We start from the raw sequence: 17,751 nt of genomic DNA, 5'->3' as shown, positions 1-17,751 counted from the left end.
CATTCAAAATGGAAACTAAAAGAATCAAGTATCTAGGAATGAACTTAACTAGGGATATAAGAACCTGTACACAGAAAACTACATAAAATTGCTAAAAGAAATCAAAGAAAGTTGAGAGCATGAGTTATCAGGTTGGGACTTATTGTTAGGGTCCTAAATTGTAAGCTCTTACAGCAGTCACATATATTCATGAGATGTAACTATTAATAATAAATTCTGAAAGTCTGAGCTGTTTGCATATAACATGGTCTTTCCCAGAAACTTTGGGTACTTATGTGACACCAGAGACTCAGAGTTAGGGCTCTGAAGCTATGAAAGTGAGCAGTACCCCGAACAGAAACCGTTTAAAAAGTTGAAAAACGGATCAGACTTCAACTAGAAATATGAATGAAGCTAATTTGGATAGGACTAAGATACACTAGAAGACTGGGTAAAGGATGATATCATACATATTTTAAAACCTCAACTTCTAGGTGAGACCAAAGGGAGAGATGTTTATTTGGTGCAAAATTTATATTTTGGGTAGTGCATTTCCTAATTTAACTAGTATGGTCAGTTTAGATGAACACCATAAGTACATGGAATCGTGAATATGGAGTGAGATTTTGTTGGTTTGTCCAGCTTAGTGTGATACCTCAATAAACCCCAGAGCAATTTGGGCAGTGAATAAAGAAGTATTTGCAAAATCTCCCTGGGGGAATGGGGAGAAAGGAGGAAATATTCAACTTCCCCATTTGGGAAATTTCTAATACTATCACAAGCAGTGGGGACAACCAAATCAATAGGCCAAGCCCTCAATCTTGGGGTTAACCCCTATGAAACTTATTCCTACAAAGAATAGGATAAGTCTACTAAAAATTAGGCCTAAGAGTTGCCCCACAGAATCTCTTTTGTTGCTCAGATGTGGCCTCTCTTTCTAAGCCAACTCAGGAGGCGAACTCACTGCCTCCCCCCTACAGGAGCATGACTCCCAGGGGTGTAAATCTCCCTGGCAACATGGGACAGAAAGCCTGGAATAAGCCAGGACCTGGCATCAAGAGATTGAGAAAGCTTTCTTGACCAAAAGGGGGAAGACAGAAATGAGACAAAATAAAGTTTCAGTGGCTGAGAGATTTCAAACAGAGTTGAGAGGTTATCCTGGAGGTTATTCTTATGCATTATATAGATACTCCTTTTTAGTTTATGGTGCTTTGGAGTGGCTAGAGGGAAGTATCTGAAACTGTTGAGCTGTGGTCCATTAGCCTAGGTTCTTGAAGATGATTGTATAAAGATATAAATGTCTACAATGTGACTATGTGATTGTGAGAACCTTGTGTCTGATGCTCCTTATATCCAGGGTGTGGACAGATGAGTAAAAAATATGGATAAACATAAATAATAGGGGGGACAAAGGGTAAAATAAATTAGGTAGATGGACACACTAGTGGTCAATGAGGGGCATGTTATGTATGAGTTATTTCTTTCTTTTTCTGGAGTGATGCAAATGTTCAAAAAATAATCACAGTGATGAATATACAACCATGTGATGATATCATGAGCCACTGATTGTATACCATGTATGGAATGTTTGTATGTCAAGGATGTATGTTTGTATGCTATGTTTCTACAATAAAAATATTAAATAAGAAGATGATGGAACAGAAAAATAAAAGCAGCTCAGTTTACTAATGACTTCGTAGAACTGAAAAAAAAAAGATCTCTGGAAGAAAAGGAAATGTCTTCAGATAGAGTATGGTGGTGAAGTCATGTCTATACACTTAGGCTGGATTGTATGATGTATGGATAAAACTATTTAAAAATGAAAAAAAATCATTACAAATACAAATAAGTTCTTACATGAACTATTTTAAAGGTATGAATCTTGTACAAAGAGTGTTTAATTTCGGAGTACAGGGGGAAAACGGCTATCGCATGGTATGGGCTCTGTTTAACAGAAAACATCAACAGTACCACAGCAATACCAGGGATAAATGATAGGAGGAGGGACAAGAGCTAAGGGGAGGTTTGAATTTTCTATTTAATGAGGGTGTGTTTATTGGTTATCTTTCTCTTGGAACAATGAAATTATCTAAAATTGAGACTGTTGATGAACATTTGACTTTGGACATTATACATGATGCCCAATGGATGGAGATGGCTGACTGAGAAGTAGATCAGTGAACGATAGTGTATACACATAATCAAATATTGTGCTGCTACAAAAGGAATGAAGTTGTGAGGCATGCAGTGTTGTCAATGAACTTGTGGGACATTTGGTGTGGTAAAATAAACTAGAAACAAAAGAGGAAATATTGTACAGTCTCATTTAGAAAAGACTTTTAAGAAAACTGGGACCTAGATTGTAAGCTCTTATAGCAGTCACATTTAGCACAAAGAAGTAATTGTTATTTCTGGATTTTGAGAGGCTGTTTTATATAAGCTGGCATCTTAGTTTGCAAGCTGCCAGAAATCAGTATACCAGAAATGGAATGGCTTTTCAAAAGGCGAATTTAATAAGTTACAAGTTTACAGTTCTAAGGAAGTGAAAGTGTCCAAATTAAGGCACCAACAAGAGGTTATCATCACTCGGGAAAGGCTGATGGGTCAGGAACACCTCTGTCAGCTGGGGAGACACACGGCTGGCATCTGCTGGTCCTTTGCTCCTAGGTACAGTTGCTTTCAGCCTCGGTTCTTGTAGGGGTTCCTCACTTTACTTCTCCAGGGTTGGCTTTAATCTGTTGGCTTCCCTTGGCTCTCTCCAGGTCCTGGCTTGCTTAACATCTCATGGCAACATCTGCTGGGCTCCAAGCATCTCCAAACATCTGTGTCTCTGTCCTCCATGTGTCTGCACCTGTGTCAGCTCTGCTATTAAGTTTCTGTCAGCTCTGAGCCGTCTGCTGTTTCTGGCTCTCTCCAAAATGTTTCCTCTTTTAAAGGATTCCAATAAACTAATCAAGACCCACTTGGAATGGGTGGAATCACATCTCAATTTACTCAAAGGTCACACCCACAGTTGGAGTGATACATCTAATCAAAAGTTTCCAATATACAGCACTGAATTACAATTAAAATAAACATCTGCCTCCACAAAATTGGATCAGGATTAAAACATGGCTTTTTTGCGGGCTACATAATATTTTCAAACCGGCACACCTAGTATTTGGAGATAAGAACAAAGCTGATCAGGTCGGGATTAAGGTAACTCAGAATACATGTGTAAGGAAGATGTCTACATTTTAAAACTTCATCTACCATATGAGACCAAAAGAATGAAAGGTTTATTTTGTCCAGAACCTAAATTTTCTGTAGCATATAATCTAACTCAACCTGTCTGGATAGATCATTTAAATAATACAAACACAGCGAACCCAGAATAAGAATGAAGGCCTTTAATCCTCTATAGCTTAATTCATGCCTGGATGCATGCCAGAGAATATTAAGCAAATAATCAAAAAAATATTAGCAAAGTCCCTTGAGGGAATATGAAACTATTCAACTTTACCAATAGGGAAATCCCTGACACTGTGTCAAACATTAGGGAGACCCAAATTAATAAGCTAAGACCTTAATCTTGAGGCTTGCTCTTGTGAAGCTTATGTATGCAGCAGAGAAGTTTAGCCTACCTATAGGAATGCCTAAGAATTACTTTCAGACTTCTTTTGTTGCTCAGATGTGGCCTCCCTCTCTCTAAACCCAACTCTGCAGTAATAGTTTAAAACCAGTGAATTATACACTTTAAGTGGGGAATGTATGGTATGTAAACTTTATCTCAATATATGTTTTTAAAAAAGAAGAGAAAGAAGGGATCTCTGAAAGACAAGGCTCTGAACACACCTACTTCAATCCTTTGCTCCTTTGTGCAAGCCAAAAATAACCTTCTGTTTCACCAGCTCCAGCACAAAACTCCTGGTTTCAATTTAGCTCAAAAAGCAATTCTCTAGGGAACTAAAGTGTTAAGTGCTGCCTGACTTTAGAAGGGGGCAAGGTGGTGTGATGCTGTAAAAACAAAAGCAAAAAACATTAAATCTACAGTTAGAAAATTAGATTCAACCTCCAGATGGGTCCCTGGATCAGATAAGTCCTGAAATGCAGAGGGACCAGCCTCTCCAGATCATCTAATCATTCCATCTCCCTATCCCATATTACTGACAGCCCCTTCCAGCATGAAGAACTTAGAATAGAAATAGCCCAAATACCCCTAAAGAGTGGGAGAAAGATCAAAGGTAATGGTGGCATTATACAGAGAAGGTAGGGTTTAACAAATGAGTATGATTGCTGAATCATTATGTTAACATTTCTGTTAGCCTCCAGGACCTTAGAGCAGCTAGAAGTAAAAACCTAAAATTGTGGAATTGTAACCCATACCAAACTCTGAAATCTGTTCTACAACTAACTGTTGTGATGTACTTTGAAATTTATTGCTTTTTTGTATATTAGTTATTTTTCACAAGAAGAGGAATATAACAGAGAAGACAGAATTTAACAAATGAGTGACTGCTAAATCATTATACTGATATTTCTTTTAGTCTCCAGCATCTTTGAGAAGCTAGAAGAAAAAAGAAAAAAATCGTGGAATTGTAACCCGAACCAAACTTTAAAATCTGTTCTATAACTACTTGTTAAAATGTACTTGGACATTTACTGCTTTTTTGTATATATGTTATATTTCACAATAAAAATTAAAAAAAAAAGTAGAGTCAACTCTTTTCTATCAATTACCAGGTATATGTTGCTTGTATAAATCATTTAGTATCTCAACAGTTCAGTTTTCTTATATGTATATAAGCAAGATGAACAGCAAGATTCCCTTGAAATCTAAAGACTTTCTGACTCAAAGATTCTGACTCAAGTGCTGCTATAGGCTTAACCATAATTTCATAAACTGCTGCTCCTAAATTCTTGACCCAACTTCACCCCCACAAAAATGCATGTACACAGATACACCAAAGATTGAGATAGAGACTATAATAAGTGGGGTTCACACATAGAACAATTATAAGCCCAAGACAAACTTTAGATTTAACTCAGCATTCCTGCAAGAGTTAATGCTTTTTCAAGACTGCTTCATGTTCTCAAAGAACAGCACAGAGGACATCTATTCAGTTGTATATACTCTGTTATTATATAACCACTTCTGTTATTGAATTTCTATGTTTCATTTACTGTGGAATGAATATTTTTAAAAAACACTACAGGAAACACTCTGAAAGACAGCTTGTCAATTTCTATAAATACTTCAGTATGTAACTTTTTCAAGCAACAGAACTGTATCCTACATTTGTTCTGTAGTCATAACAGTACCTAGAAGAGTGCTGGGCACAGAGTTAGTGCTTAAAATTTACATATTGTCTTCAAATAGCTTTGACAGTTGAAATATGTTGTATCCAAAATGTTCATCCTTCTTCCCAAAAGCAGTACAGAAGTTTTGAAATTATAAGGCTAAACGAATAACTGTGAATTTTTTTAATTGGTATTAGAGAAGGCTATTATTTGAGGACTCATTTATTAAGGGCTGACCCAAGGAGGGCGAGGAGCTGAAAAGGAAAAAGTTTGATGAAAAAGGCTTCGTTATCTCTAGGAGCCTAATCCAAATGTCCCTACTGCTTGCTCCTAGGACCAAAATTTAATTCTTACTATGAGAAATTATGCACAAACTTATTAAAACATTATTTTGTTACAACTATTTTTAATACAGATAGAATTAATACCAAATAAATTTGAGGAAAGCATTACTTCAGAAAAAAACTAGAAAATAAGTAAATAATGAATTTTCGAACCTCTCAAAGACACATCACTTTCGTACAGAACTTGCCGAATTGGGGAATTTGAGGAAAAGAGCACAATAGATGCTCAAAAAGAACTGGGTTTCTCTTCCTTTTTCCCACCTTTCACTTTTCTTCTATTCAACCTGTCCCCACCTCAAAATACATGCTCTGAATAAAGGAGAGAAACCTGAGTGGTTTACTGTTCTCTTTCCTTTGCAGTTCTCCACACGTACATCAGTTTTGGCTGAATAAGAGGAAAGTTAGAGGGAAGCTCTAGTCCAGCCTCCTGATTATGAGGCCCAGCCCATTTCTTCCAATTCATACTCAAGAATACAGCTCCATCAATCAGTAGGCAGATATATGAGTACCAAAGTTCTTCAAAACTAAATAAGTTAAATAACAAAAGCATTATTATAATCTCTCACACGTTCACAATTAACGTGCCAGAATTGATTTAAAAAATATAAGAGACAAAACAGATGCACACAAATTTTTCTTTACTAACCAATGAAACACAAAATAAGAAAACATACCCCATAACTGAAAAGCTTATTCCATTAGGAAATACCTCATTCTACAATCTCTTTGAACTGGTTTTCCATCAATTTCATCAGGTTTCTTGTCTTCACTTTTAATTGGGTGAAAAATCCCATAATAAACAATAAGAAAAACAATTCCAAGGAAAAGAGTAAGAGCTACAGTGATACTGGTGGTAATAAAATAGTCTGATTTGAAGGCAGGAGGTGGGCAGACCCAGAACACAATCAATATCCCCACAGTCTCCAGTACCCTTACAATATAATAACAAGACATTGGACATTTAGTATTCTGTCCCTTAATATTAAAAAATGTAAAGACAAGAATGAATCCAACAACAATCCTGTATAAGAATTCCATACTTATGGAAGCACAAAAGTGAGTCTGATTTTTAAAAGCCCACATTATTCCTAAAAACCAAAGAAATAGCAACAGAAATAAAGCAATCTTAAAATTTAAGAGTAGTAAAAGTACACCACTCAGTATCCAAGATGACAAGGTAAACAATTTATAAAAGAAGTATGTAAATTTGGGACAGAACCAACTGAGAAGTTGTTTATCAGGCAAGGATTTCCTCAAAGCTATTTGATAATCAACAGTTGACCACGAAACAGCACAGCAAGAGACTATGATGGCTGCATCTACAAAAGAAAAAATAAAATAGGCATATTGTTATAGGAATAATAATAGCAATATTAAATGTATCATATGGCATATATGCTTTACTTGCATATAAATATGCTCACAAGCAGATGTCAGGTATTTTATATTATAACCTAATCTAATCCTGTGAGATAGATATTAATATTCCCATAATGCATTTGAGGGAACTGAGGTTTATTTGTTGATCCAAGTCATAGAGCTAGCAAGAGGTAGGACTGGGATTTGAACCTAAATCTGCCTGATTCCAAATTGGTGTACTTAACCACCACATTAGACTGCTTTATAATGATTTTGAGTAAATTCATTAAACAAATAAAGCAATTGGTGCAATAGAAACTGCATGCTCTGGGAATTAAGACACTATAGTCCTATTTGTATGATAAGTTTTCACAATAAAAATATTTTTTAAAAAAAAAGAGTTCTAATACAGTTCTAATCCCAACTTTTTCCAGTCATTTTGGCTTTGACCTTGGGCATATACCTAATTTACTGAGAGACAGCATCATAATATATATATATATATATGTGTGTGTGTACATATATTTGAAATATGTATACATACACATATATATAAAGAGAGAAAGATACTAAACAGAAATTTAAACATAAACATGAATTATCAACAAGCTCAATTTCCCATATCTTGAGATGATGGACCAAATGAACAAATATGTTCTAAAACTTACAGATTTTCTACAGTTATAATATCTTTACCCTTTTTTTTACCCCAAACTAACAGAAAAATACATTCATTACTACTTTGGAAAGTTAAGTCACTAGCACTATTGTCAATGTTGTGGAGTTTTATTAAAGTGAAAGCAATTATTAGAAAATTGGAAATAAATAGTTTAGAGCAGAATACAGAATACTAGTCATTTCCATTGAACTTCACTGGAAGTCTGCATAATGCTAGAAACACAGACTCAGACAGATTTATCTATTGATAAAGATTATGAGGATAGGACCTTATAAATGCCTTTGACTTAGTTGGATTTCTTATTTTCCTTTCTTCTTTAATATTTAAATTAAAGCATCCCACTAAATTTGCTTGTGATGTCTTTTTTTACAATCGGCTGTAATTTTTTTCAAGCTAAGACATATACATAGATTTCAAAAAGTCAGAAAGTACTACAAAAGCTTATTAGAAAAACAACAGTACCATACTGTACCCCTCCTTCTCCTCAGTCACACAGTCCTAGAAGAAATCACTTTCAACACTTCTAGCTTTTCTGTTGACATTTACCCTCATATTTCAAAATAAAACAAATTTTATGCTTTTTCTTAAGGTATCTGTTTTATTATCTACTGAAATTACATTAAGGGAGAGGAAAATTTAGAAGAAAACAACATACATCCTCCTTCCAGTTCCCCTCCCTCTGTCCACCCAAAAGAGTAACTGTGTGTGTGTGTGTGTGTGTTTAATTGCTAAGACTAGTATTTTAAAAATATTTTTATTGACAAATCTTCACACATGTACATTCCATACATAGTATGCTGCTTTGAATTTGTTGTGGACCCCAGAAAAGCTACGACCTTTAGTCCTCATTCAATGTTACTGGGTGGGACCTTTTCGATTATCCATAGAGATGTAACTCACCCATTTGTGGGTGGTAACTTTTGATTAGATGGTTTCTATGGAGATGTGTCTCCACCCATTCAAGGTGAGGTTGCTTATTGGAACCCTTTAAGAGGGAACCATTTTGGAAAAGTCTTAGAGCCCACACCGACAGAGACCTTTGGAGATGAAGGAGGAAGACACCCCCAGGGCAGCATCATAAAACAAGAAGCCAGGAGAGAAAGCTAGCAGACTCTTCCATGTGCCCTTTCAGTTGAGAGAAACCCTGAATTTTCTTAGCCTTTCTTGAGTGAAGATAACCTCTTGTTGGTACCTTAATTTGAACATTTCCATAGCCTTGCCTTAATTTGGACATTTTCACAGCATTAGAACTGTAAACTTGCAACTTAATAAATTTCCATTTTTAAAAGGAATTGTGTTTTGGTATATCTCATTCCAGCAGTTTGCAAACTAGAACAGATTTTGATACCAGAGAAGTGGGGTGCTGCTGGGGTTTGCAAATGCCTAACATGTTGGAACGGCTTTTTAAATGGATAAGGGGAATATCCTGGAAGTGCTGTCAGGAGCTTGATACAGAAGACCTAGAATGCTTTGAAGAAACTTTTGGTAAAAATGTGGACTCTAAAAATGCCTCAGACTAGGCTCTAGACAGAAATGAGGCTTGTGTTATTGCAAACTGAAATAAAAATGATCATTGCTTTAAAATGGCAGCTAGTCTAGCAAAATCAATTGCTGGTTTTAGATGGAAGGCTGATTTTAAAAGAAGAGATTTCCAAATTAAATGTGGAAAGTGTAGCCTGGTTTTTCCTTGAAGCTTATAACAAAATGCAACAGGAGAGATAAGTTGAGAAGTTGAACTCTTGGGTATAAAGAAACCAGAAATTGATGTTCTAGAAAACTATGGGCTTAAAGGAAGGGAGACCCCAGAGAATAGTGGACCATGTGTGGATTTAACCAAATGTGGAACCAGTCAGCCATTTCAGAGAAAGCCAGGATTGGAGATGGAGTTATCCAGGAAAGATTTCAGGAAGCTCCTTTTGTCTGATGGGCATGATTCTTGTCTACTACATAGAAAGCCAACAAGAGTGTTGTAGGATCTATATAAATGGAACCACCGCCAGTCTAGACTAAGGCAGGCTAAAAAGGGACACTTTGGAGGAAAAATAACTTCAGAGGCAGAACCATGGAGGCTGAGGTCTAAAGTCAAGAAACCTCAGGCCAGGAGAGCAGACCCACCCAAGTATTTGGAGAGGGTGAGTTCACCCCAAAGGCAGAGAGCAGGCCTTCCACCTCCTTGCAGTGGAAAAGCTTTGCCACCACAGGCCTTAGAGAGGGTGGAGGACATTTGTTGGGGATTGGGAAGAGCCTGGCTACCTTCATGTGGAGGGAATGAGACTGTGCCCTGGACATGGCAGAGAGCCCAGGTGCAGCCCCAATGCTTAGAGAGGGTGGAGCCGAGAAAAATGTTCCCGAAGGTTGTTTTTGGAGAGAGGTGGGCTGCTGCATAAGCCCTTGGAAAGGATGGGACTGCCTCTTTCTAAAGCCCCATAGCCTTGCCTTAATCTGGACATTTTCACAGCATTAGAACCATAAACTTGCAATTTAATAAATTCCCCTTTTCTAAAGCCAAATTGTCTCTGGTATATCACATTCCAGCAGCTTGCAAACTAGAATACATGGTTTATAATCAGTGGTTCACAATATCATCACATAGTTGTGTATACATCACCATGATCATTTTTTAGAACATTTACACCACTCCAAAAAAGGAAATAAAAAGAGAAAAGAACTCATATATTATACCCCTTACCTCTTCCTCTCATTGACCACTAGTATTTCCATCTATCCAGTTTATTTTATCCCTCATCCCCCTATTATTTATTTATTTTTATCCATATTTTTTTACTCACCTGTCCATACCCTGGATAAAAAGAGCATCAGACACAAGGTTTTCACAATCACATTGTAAAAGTTATATCTTTATGCAATAGTCTTCAAGAATCTAGGCTACTGGAACACAGCTTGACAGTTTTAGGTACTTCCTACAGCCAAGGAGTAACTGTTTTAGTTTTCCAGCTGCTGGAATATGATATACTAGAACTGGAATGGCTTTTAAAAGGGAAATTTAATAAGTTACAAATTTACAGTTCTAAGGAAGTGAAAGTGTCCAAGTTAAGGAACCAACAAGAGGTTACCTTCACACCAGAAAGACCGATGGGTCAGGAACACCTTTGTCAGCTGGGAAGTCACGTGGCTGGCATCACTAGTCCCTTGCTCTTAGGCTCCATTGCTTTCAGCCTCTGTTTCTGTGTGGGTTTTTCACTTTACTTCTCCAGGGATGGCTTTCATCTCTTGGTTTCCCTTCGCTCTCTAAAGGCTCTGGCTTGCTTAACATCTCATGGTAACATCTGCTGGGCTCCAGGCATCTCCAAACATCTGTGTCTCTGTTCTCTGCCTGCCAGCTCTCCTTTGAAGTTTCTGTGGGCTCTATCATTTCAGACTCTCTCCAAAACGTCTCCTCTTCTAAGGACTCCAATAAACTAATCAAGACCCACCTGGAATGGGTGGAGTCACATCTCAATCTAATCAAAAGAGCATACCCACAATTAGGTGTGTCACATCTCCGTGGAGATTGAAAATTTCCAACCTCTTGCATTGAATCAGGATTAAAAGAAACGGCTGCTGCCACATGACTGAATAAGGATTATAACATGGCTTTTCTGGGATATATAAAAATTTCAAACCAGCACAGATGCTATCAGTAGGCCTTTCATTCCTTAAGTTAGGGCATGTTGGTCTATACTCAGCCAGTTGATACTATTGCTTTGACACTATTTTTCATTTCCCACTTACCTACCTGCTTCTAACATATATATTTTTTCATAATTGCTTCCCCACATGTATACTACATTCTAGCCATACAGGTTCCCTTGTCTTTGAAAAATCACAGCTTTGCTTATGAATTTCCCTCAGTCTGAAATGAGCTTGCCCAAGCACATCCTTACAGATTCTTATTGATTTCTTTCTAATTTAACACTAAATGCTGACTCCCATTAAACTAAAAAAAAAATATAAAACTCCCAATATGCACTAAATGAGACATTGACAAGCTAGCTAATGTGCTGTCAATTCAAAGAGTACTTAAAATTAGTCACTTTAAAAAATAAATTAAAAATTAAAATTTAGGGCCACGGTGGCTCAGCAGGCAAGAATGCTTGCCTGTCATGCCAGAGGACCTGCGTTCAATTCCCAGTGCCTGCCCATGTTAAAAAAAATAAATAAATAAAATGAAATTTGGTCACTCTATTTTTTAAAAATTTCCTGAAATCTCATAGCAATTACCAAAGAAATCAGCTGAGGGCTTCCCAAATTTGATAACAATCTAAAAAGCATGCAACATTAACAATAAGTTGTGAAGTTGAAAGAAGCTTTTCTAAATTAAAAATAATAAAAATCAAATTTCAATATAGACTGAAGGAAAGAGTAAATTATATTTCTAGTCCCTCCAAAAAGAAACAGATTATAAAATGATGGTTAAATGCATAGCCAATCAGAGAGTATGCAGTCAAAATTTTAAGAAAATAATATATTAATTTTTTAATAAATAATTTTATTAAGCATAAAATATTACTTTTCTGCCATTTGTGAAATTTGAAAGTTTTCTTATATTTTTAAATTACTGTGATTCATTTCCTTGTTTAAAATATTTACTTTCATACCCAATTTTGTTTCATATTATCACATTCTCTTTCTTCCATAGAGTCTCTCTAAATGCTTCAGTATTAAATCAAAAAAGACCTGGATGTAACATCTCTGCTTTACCTTTCTCTTGTACTATAGACAAGGAATTTAAAAGACATTAACTCCATTTATCAACCACCTGACTAATATGCGATTGTTCTATATTTTCATTCTATGTTCATTTAGAACAAACACATATTTACTACTTTCTTTGTTCTTTATTCCTTCTTGCATCTCAGAATATTTTAGTTCTGCCTAAAGTAGTGTCTTTGGAATTTTCTTTAGTTATGATAAGCCATGGTGTGGATTTCTTCCAACTTAGTTTGCTTTTGAGATGATGGGCTTCTTGAATGTGTGGGAAGATATGTTTCCTCAATTAGGACATTTTCAGTCATTAACTTTCCAGATATTGCCTCTGCCCCACTCTTTCTCTCCTCTTCTTAAGGGACTCTGCTGAGATGTATATTAGACCCTCTTATCGTAGCTTTCATGTCTCTTAATATCTCTTTTATGTTTTCCATCTCTGTCCTCTGAAGCTACAATCCAGGTAATTTATCATTCAATTGTGTCTAATGTGATAAATGTTTATTTTGATTCTTGGTTTTTTATCATTACCCTAAATCCTATTTGTTTCTTTTTCAAATACAAAGTTATTTTATACACAGTTATAAACACTCTGTTTCAAGTTCATCATTTATTTCTTTAAATATTGAGACTTTGCCTTTGGTGATTTCCAATATCTAAAGTCTTGAGCTTTTTTCCTCTTTATTTCTGCCTTCCTATTCACGATGGATTATTTCTTTCGGTACTATAAACCACTGTAAACCATTCATTTTCCTTGGGAAAACAACTGTGAAAATTATTTGAGGCCTAGGAGAAGGCAGATTCCTCCAGGAAGGATTTGTACCTGCTTACACCGAGGAGCACCATCACTCTGGAATGATTTTAAACCATATTCACAGCTTGCCTTTTGTTACTATGTTTGGGTTTTTTGTTTGTTTGTTTTGCCTTCATTTTTTGGACTAAGCAAAAAACATTTTGTTTGCAAATCGTATGGTTATAATCATATGGACATTTTCCCCTGCTCTACTCAGTATTAAGCCAACACAGTTCTAATCTCCTGGCAGTGGAGAGTGAGCTATGTAACTTCACTTTGCCTCTGAGGAAGAGAGCCTTTGGAATCTCACCTTTATGGGAAGAGGATTTACTATCAGACATGCCTCTTTATAAAGCCCCTGAGCTTTGTCTTCTATCCTCCACACCAGATACAAACTGAACCTTCTGTTTATAAGGTTCAGCAAAAACTTTCAAGGTATAAATGCCTTAGGAATTGTACTTAACCATTCTGAGTCCCTGCTTTCATTCATATTTTGGCCTGTTTTATCTTGTCAGATATTTGAGGCTTTTAGGAAGACTTTTCAAAATATTTAATCCAATATTTTTAGAGATTTTCAGTGGGAGGTTTGATTTGAATAACAGCCTTTCAGTGGAAGGTTGAGTCAAATAACCTAAGTTTTCCATCTGCTTTCCATCTTCTAAATTTTTGTTGATATTTTAAAACTATTATCCTACTATACATTCTTTTTGTCCTTTTAGGTTTATATTGTTTTTACACATTTACTCTACTTTTTAGTGTGATTTAAGAAAGAAGCAGAAATAAAAGAGTATGTTCTATTTTCTGAAGGGCTTCTACATAAACCAGGTTTGCTTCTTTTAGCATTTTGAGTTATTTTTTTCCTGATTGTCAAAACACAACATAGTTATGATAGAAAATTTGGACATTTATAAAAGCATAAAGAAGATGACAACACTCATTCATAACCCTACTACCAGAAGCAGCAAGTTAAGATTTTGGCATATTTTCTTCCAGATATTTTTCTATAAAATAATTTCTTTGTATCTTTAAAATTATGCTGATAGAAAATTTTACAAACTTCTTCTATCTAAATTTTATTTTATAATTACCTTCCTTTATCTTTAAAAGTAGTATTGTGTGGATTGTGGCAAACGTAAGCTGTGGTTAGTGGGGTGGTATATGGGAATCCTGTATTTTGTGCATTATTGTTCTGTAAACCCACAATTTCTTCAGTAAAGGAAAACAAATTCTATAGTGACTACATAATGTTTTTTCCTAATGGTCTACAATAACTTATTCAGCAGTTTTACCATTGTTAAATAATTCAGCGATTTCTAATTTTTTAATATTTTTAACTAACTTGTCTCAACTTCTTACTTCAAGTAGAACTAGAAGGAAAAGAACAGAAACATATTATTAATAAAAATAGTTCTTAAAGGATCTCCATGATGCCTGAAAGCTGGTCCAAATGCTGTGTAGGACCCGGAATCATTAGTAGATCTGTTATAATACAGGCTGTAAGTTCTAGAGTTTAACTTCTAACTTCAGGTACTATATGATACAGAAGTTTTAAATTCCAACCGATGAATTATTTGCATCATGAGGAAAAAGAGTTCTCACATGCAATGAGTTCATCTCAGTATCTTACTAGGAATCAGGGTAAAGGCAAAAAAAATATTAGAAGGGGCTATGTCCTACAGGTTTATGGGAAACTAGGAGAGTAGGGAGATGGTTGGGAAGGATAAGCTGATCTCTCAGGTGAACCCAGCACACTGAGAACTCTAGGGAACATGACAATCTATACCTCCAAAATGAAACCAAGTCAGCATGGAACGCTACAGATTATGGTACAATAATTATTTATAATGCTATATACAGATAATAAAAATGAACAAACTCTTCATGTTACTGATAAGAGTAGATCTCCAAGATAAACTCTTAATGTAAAAACTGTCTTTGCATTTTTCACTTATGTTACCACTCCCATAAAAGAAAAAAGAGAATGAAAAACATATTCTTTAAAAAGAATCAACAAAGAACTGACTACAACAGTTTCCCTTTTGGGTAGCTGAATAAAGAATTAGGAGGAAAGGGGTGGGAGACAATATATCTTTTCATATTTTTGATATTTGAACCATGTACTTCTTTTTATTTAAGTGCACAATTTTTAAAAGAAAAACAATTTTTAAAAATCCTAAAAGCTGTTGTGAAGTTATACAGTTGACATAATATCTCACTGGCATACATCTAACACAGAGTGCCAAGAAAAGAAAAGAAAGACTTACACTGACTGAAACTTGCTTGACCATGCTCCGTGAGGGCGTACAGCTGAAGAACAAGTTGTGGGCAGCCTTCCAAGTAGGTCTCAAATAGCCTGAGCATGCTCAAATCAGTCACTCTATCTATGACTTCTTTATAAGGATCAATTTGCTCTTCCATGAAGTTATCAGTTTTGCTGCTATATTTGAAAGCCACACAGTAACCCTTTTTTAAGGCAAACCAATACCTGCAATGTAAACATGGACATTTATCTTCAATAATACATTCTTTATGATATATTGGAAAATGGAATCATGTCCCCCCCACAAAAAAAAAGACATGTCCAGTTCCCAACCCTTGGTCCTGTGGGTATGAGTCCACTTGTAAATAGGACCTTTGAAGACATTACTTGAGGTGTGCCATGAGAGTGGACCATAATATGGCTGAAGTCCTTATAAGCAAAGGGAATTGGACATGGAAAGAAAGGCCACAGGAAGAGCAAGAACCTGAACATCAACTGACTCCAGAAAAATAAAAAAGGAGATGTCACATGTGAGTTGGCATGTGACAGAAAAAACAAGGAACCCTCAAGACTGCCTGCCAGCAAGAAGATACCTAACCCAGGAAAAAGCAAGTCTTCTAGCCTCTGAAACCATGAGCAATAAATCCCTGATGCTAAGCCAACCCATTATATGGAATGTTTTCAGCATCTAGAAAACTAAAACATGTATGGTAATATATATTAATTCTGAAAAAAAGCAGCATATGTTTAAGCAGAATTTTTCCACAAACTCTCTCAACTACAGATTAATCTCAATTTTGTGAAGATCTCATGGTGGCTTCATTGAGATTCACACTCTATAAACTTTTACCATATGTTCTGTGCCAATTGTGCGCTAGGCCTGTTAAATACATGATCTGACTTCAACTTCACAATACTTATGCGAGATGAGCAGAAATTATTTCCATCTCACAGATGGACAAACTACCCATGAAAGAGTAAAGCAATTTGTTGAAAATTACACAGAGAGTGCAGAGGAGACCTAGGGTCCAAACCCAGATCTTATGAGTTCTAGTTTTAACCACTACTTTCTGAAAGGCAAACTGAAACTTTCAGTTCATGCAATTTCTCTACATACAACAGACAGACATACTTTTTATGACGTCAAGGCTGAAGATGAGATTGAATCCTCTTTCAATTTAATACAGTAAACAATTACTCAGCACCTATGAGGAGCTGGGCCTTTTAACTATTACCATCCCAGAAAAGACATAAAACCTCAAAGACTCTTCAAACATCCCTGGTCAGGCTCCTTTGAAAGAATTTGAAAATGCACATGAGTAGCCATAAAGCCAGTAAAATTAATTTATGAGGTCTAAATCTTAGATTACAGTAAGGTAACCAGGATTCTAGTCCAAAGTCTACCAAAACTTTTTATCTAGGGCGGGCCACGGTGGCTCAGCAGGCAAGAATGCTTGCCTGCCATGCCAGAGGACTCGGGTTTGATTCCCAGTGCCTGCCCATGTTAAAAAAAAAAGCTTATCTACACCTCAGTTTCCTTATATATAAAGTATATATGTACATACTATTTCAACCTGCTCCTTCTGTCAGTTGTTTCCAATTTCAGCCAATACTACTACCCATTCACCATGTTTCTCAGACAAAAACTTGGGATAATTTCCAACCTTTCTCTTTTCCACATATCCTATATCCACATATCCTATATCTAATTCCTCAGCAAGTTTTCTTGGCTCTTGGTTCTAACTTTAAAAAATCCAGAATCTAAACACTTCCTATTGCCTCTTCTGTCACTATCCTAGTTTAAGCTACCAAATCTCTGACCTGGATTATTTCAATAGCCTCATAATTGGTATCTCTGATTTTATTCCACTTTTGCTCCCCATACAAACTATTCTCTGCACAGCATCCAGAGTAAACCTTTTAAATTTAATTTTGGTGGTTTTTTGTGCTCAAAAAGTTCCAATGATTTCCCATCAAACTTAGAATAAAACTCAAAGTCCTTACCATATCCTACAATTTACGGTAAGGCAACCCTCCAAGATCTGCCTTCCACACCCACTACCATCACTATCTTTCCAATCTAATTTCACCCATGCCACACTGGCCTCCTGCTGTCCTTCCCAACGTAATGACCTTTGTCTCTGATCTTCCCTCTGTCTGGAACTCTCCTTAACTAGAAATATTTTAAAGGTTTGTTCCTTTGTTTCATTCTGATCCCTGCAAGAATCACAACTTCCACATAGAGGATTTGCCAAATCACACCATCTAAAGTAGTACTCTCCATGATACTCTAACCCTTCATCTATTTTTTTCTTCACAGCATTTATTGCCACCTTTCAAATAATTATTTTTG

At 36.0% G+C, this 17,751-nt stretch overlaps 1 protein-coding gene across 13 annotated transcripts in view; it reads right to left on the bottom strand.

Moving 5' to 3' along the window:
- XKR9 (XK related 9) overlaps positions 1–17,751 on the bottom strand; it is a 512,237-nt gene that overhangs the window by 447,027 nt on the left and 47,459 nt on the right. For 6 of the 13 annotated variants that reach the window (XR_013178248.1, XR_013178251.1, XR_013178249.1 and 3 more), the window contains exon 4: positions 15,403–15,623. Coding sequence is in view for 7 of the 13 variants with exons in the window: in XM_077166980.1 (XP_077023095.1) it covers positions 15,403–15,623 (221 nt within the window). In the remaining 6 variants the exon portion in view is untranslated. Of the gene's footprint in view, positions 1–2,476; positions 6,923–15,402; positions 15,624–17,751 lie in introns of those variants that run through there. The other 7 variants (XM_077166977.1, XM_077166976.1, XM_077166979.1 and 4 more) reach the window with 2 other exon arrangements.

The sequence above is a fragment of the Tamandua tetradactyla genome, chromosome 6 (assembly GCF_023851605.1).
Source record: "Tamandua tetradactyla isolate mTamTet1 chromosome 6, mTamTet1.pri, whole genome shotgun sequence".
NCBI lineage: Eukaryota > Metazoa > Chordata > Mammalia > Pilosa > Myrmecophagidae > Tamandua > Tamandua tetradactyla.
Note: the sequence above shows the minus strand (reverse complement) of the source record. Positions and strands in the feature narration are given on the sequence as shown.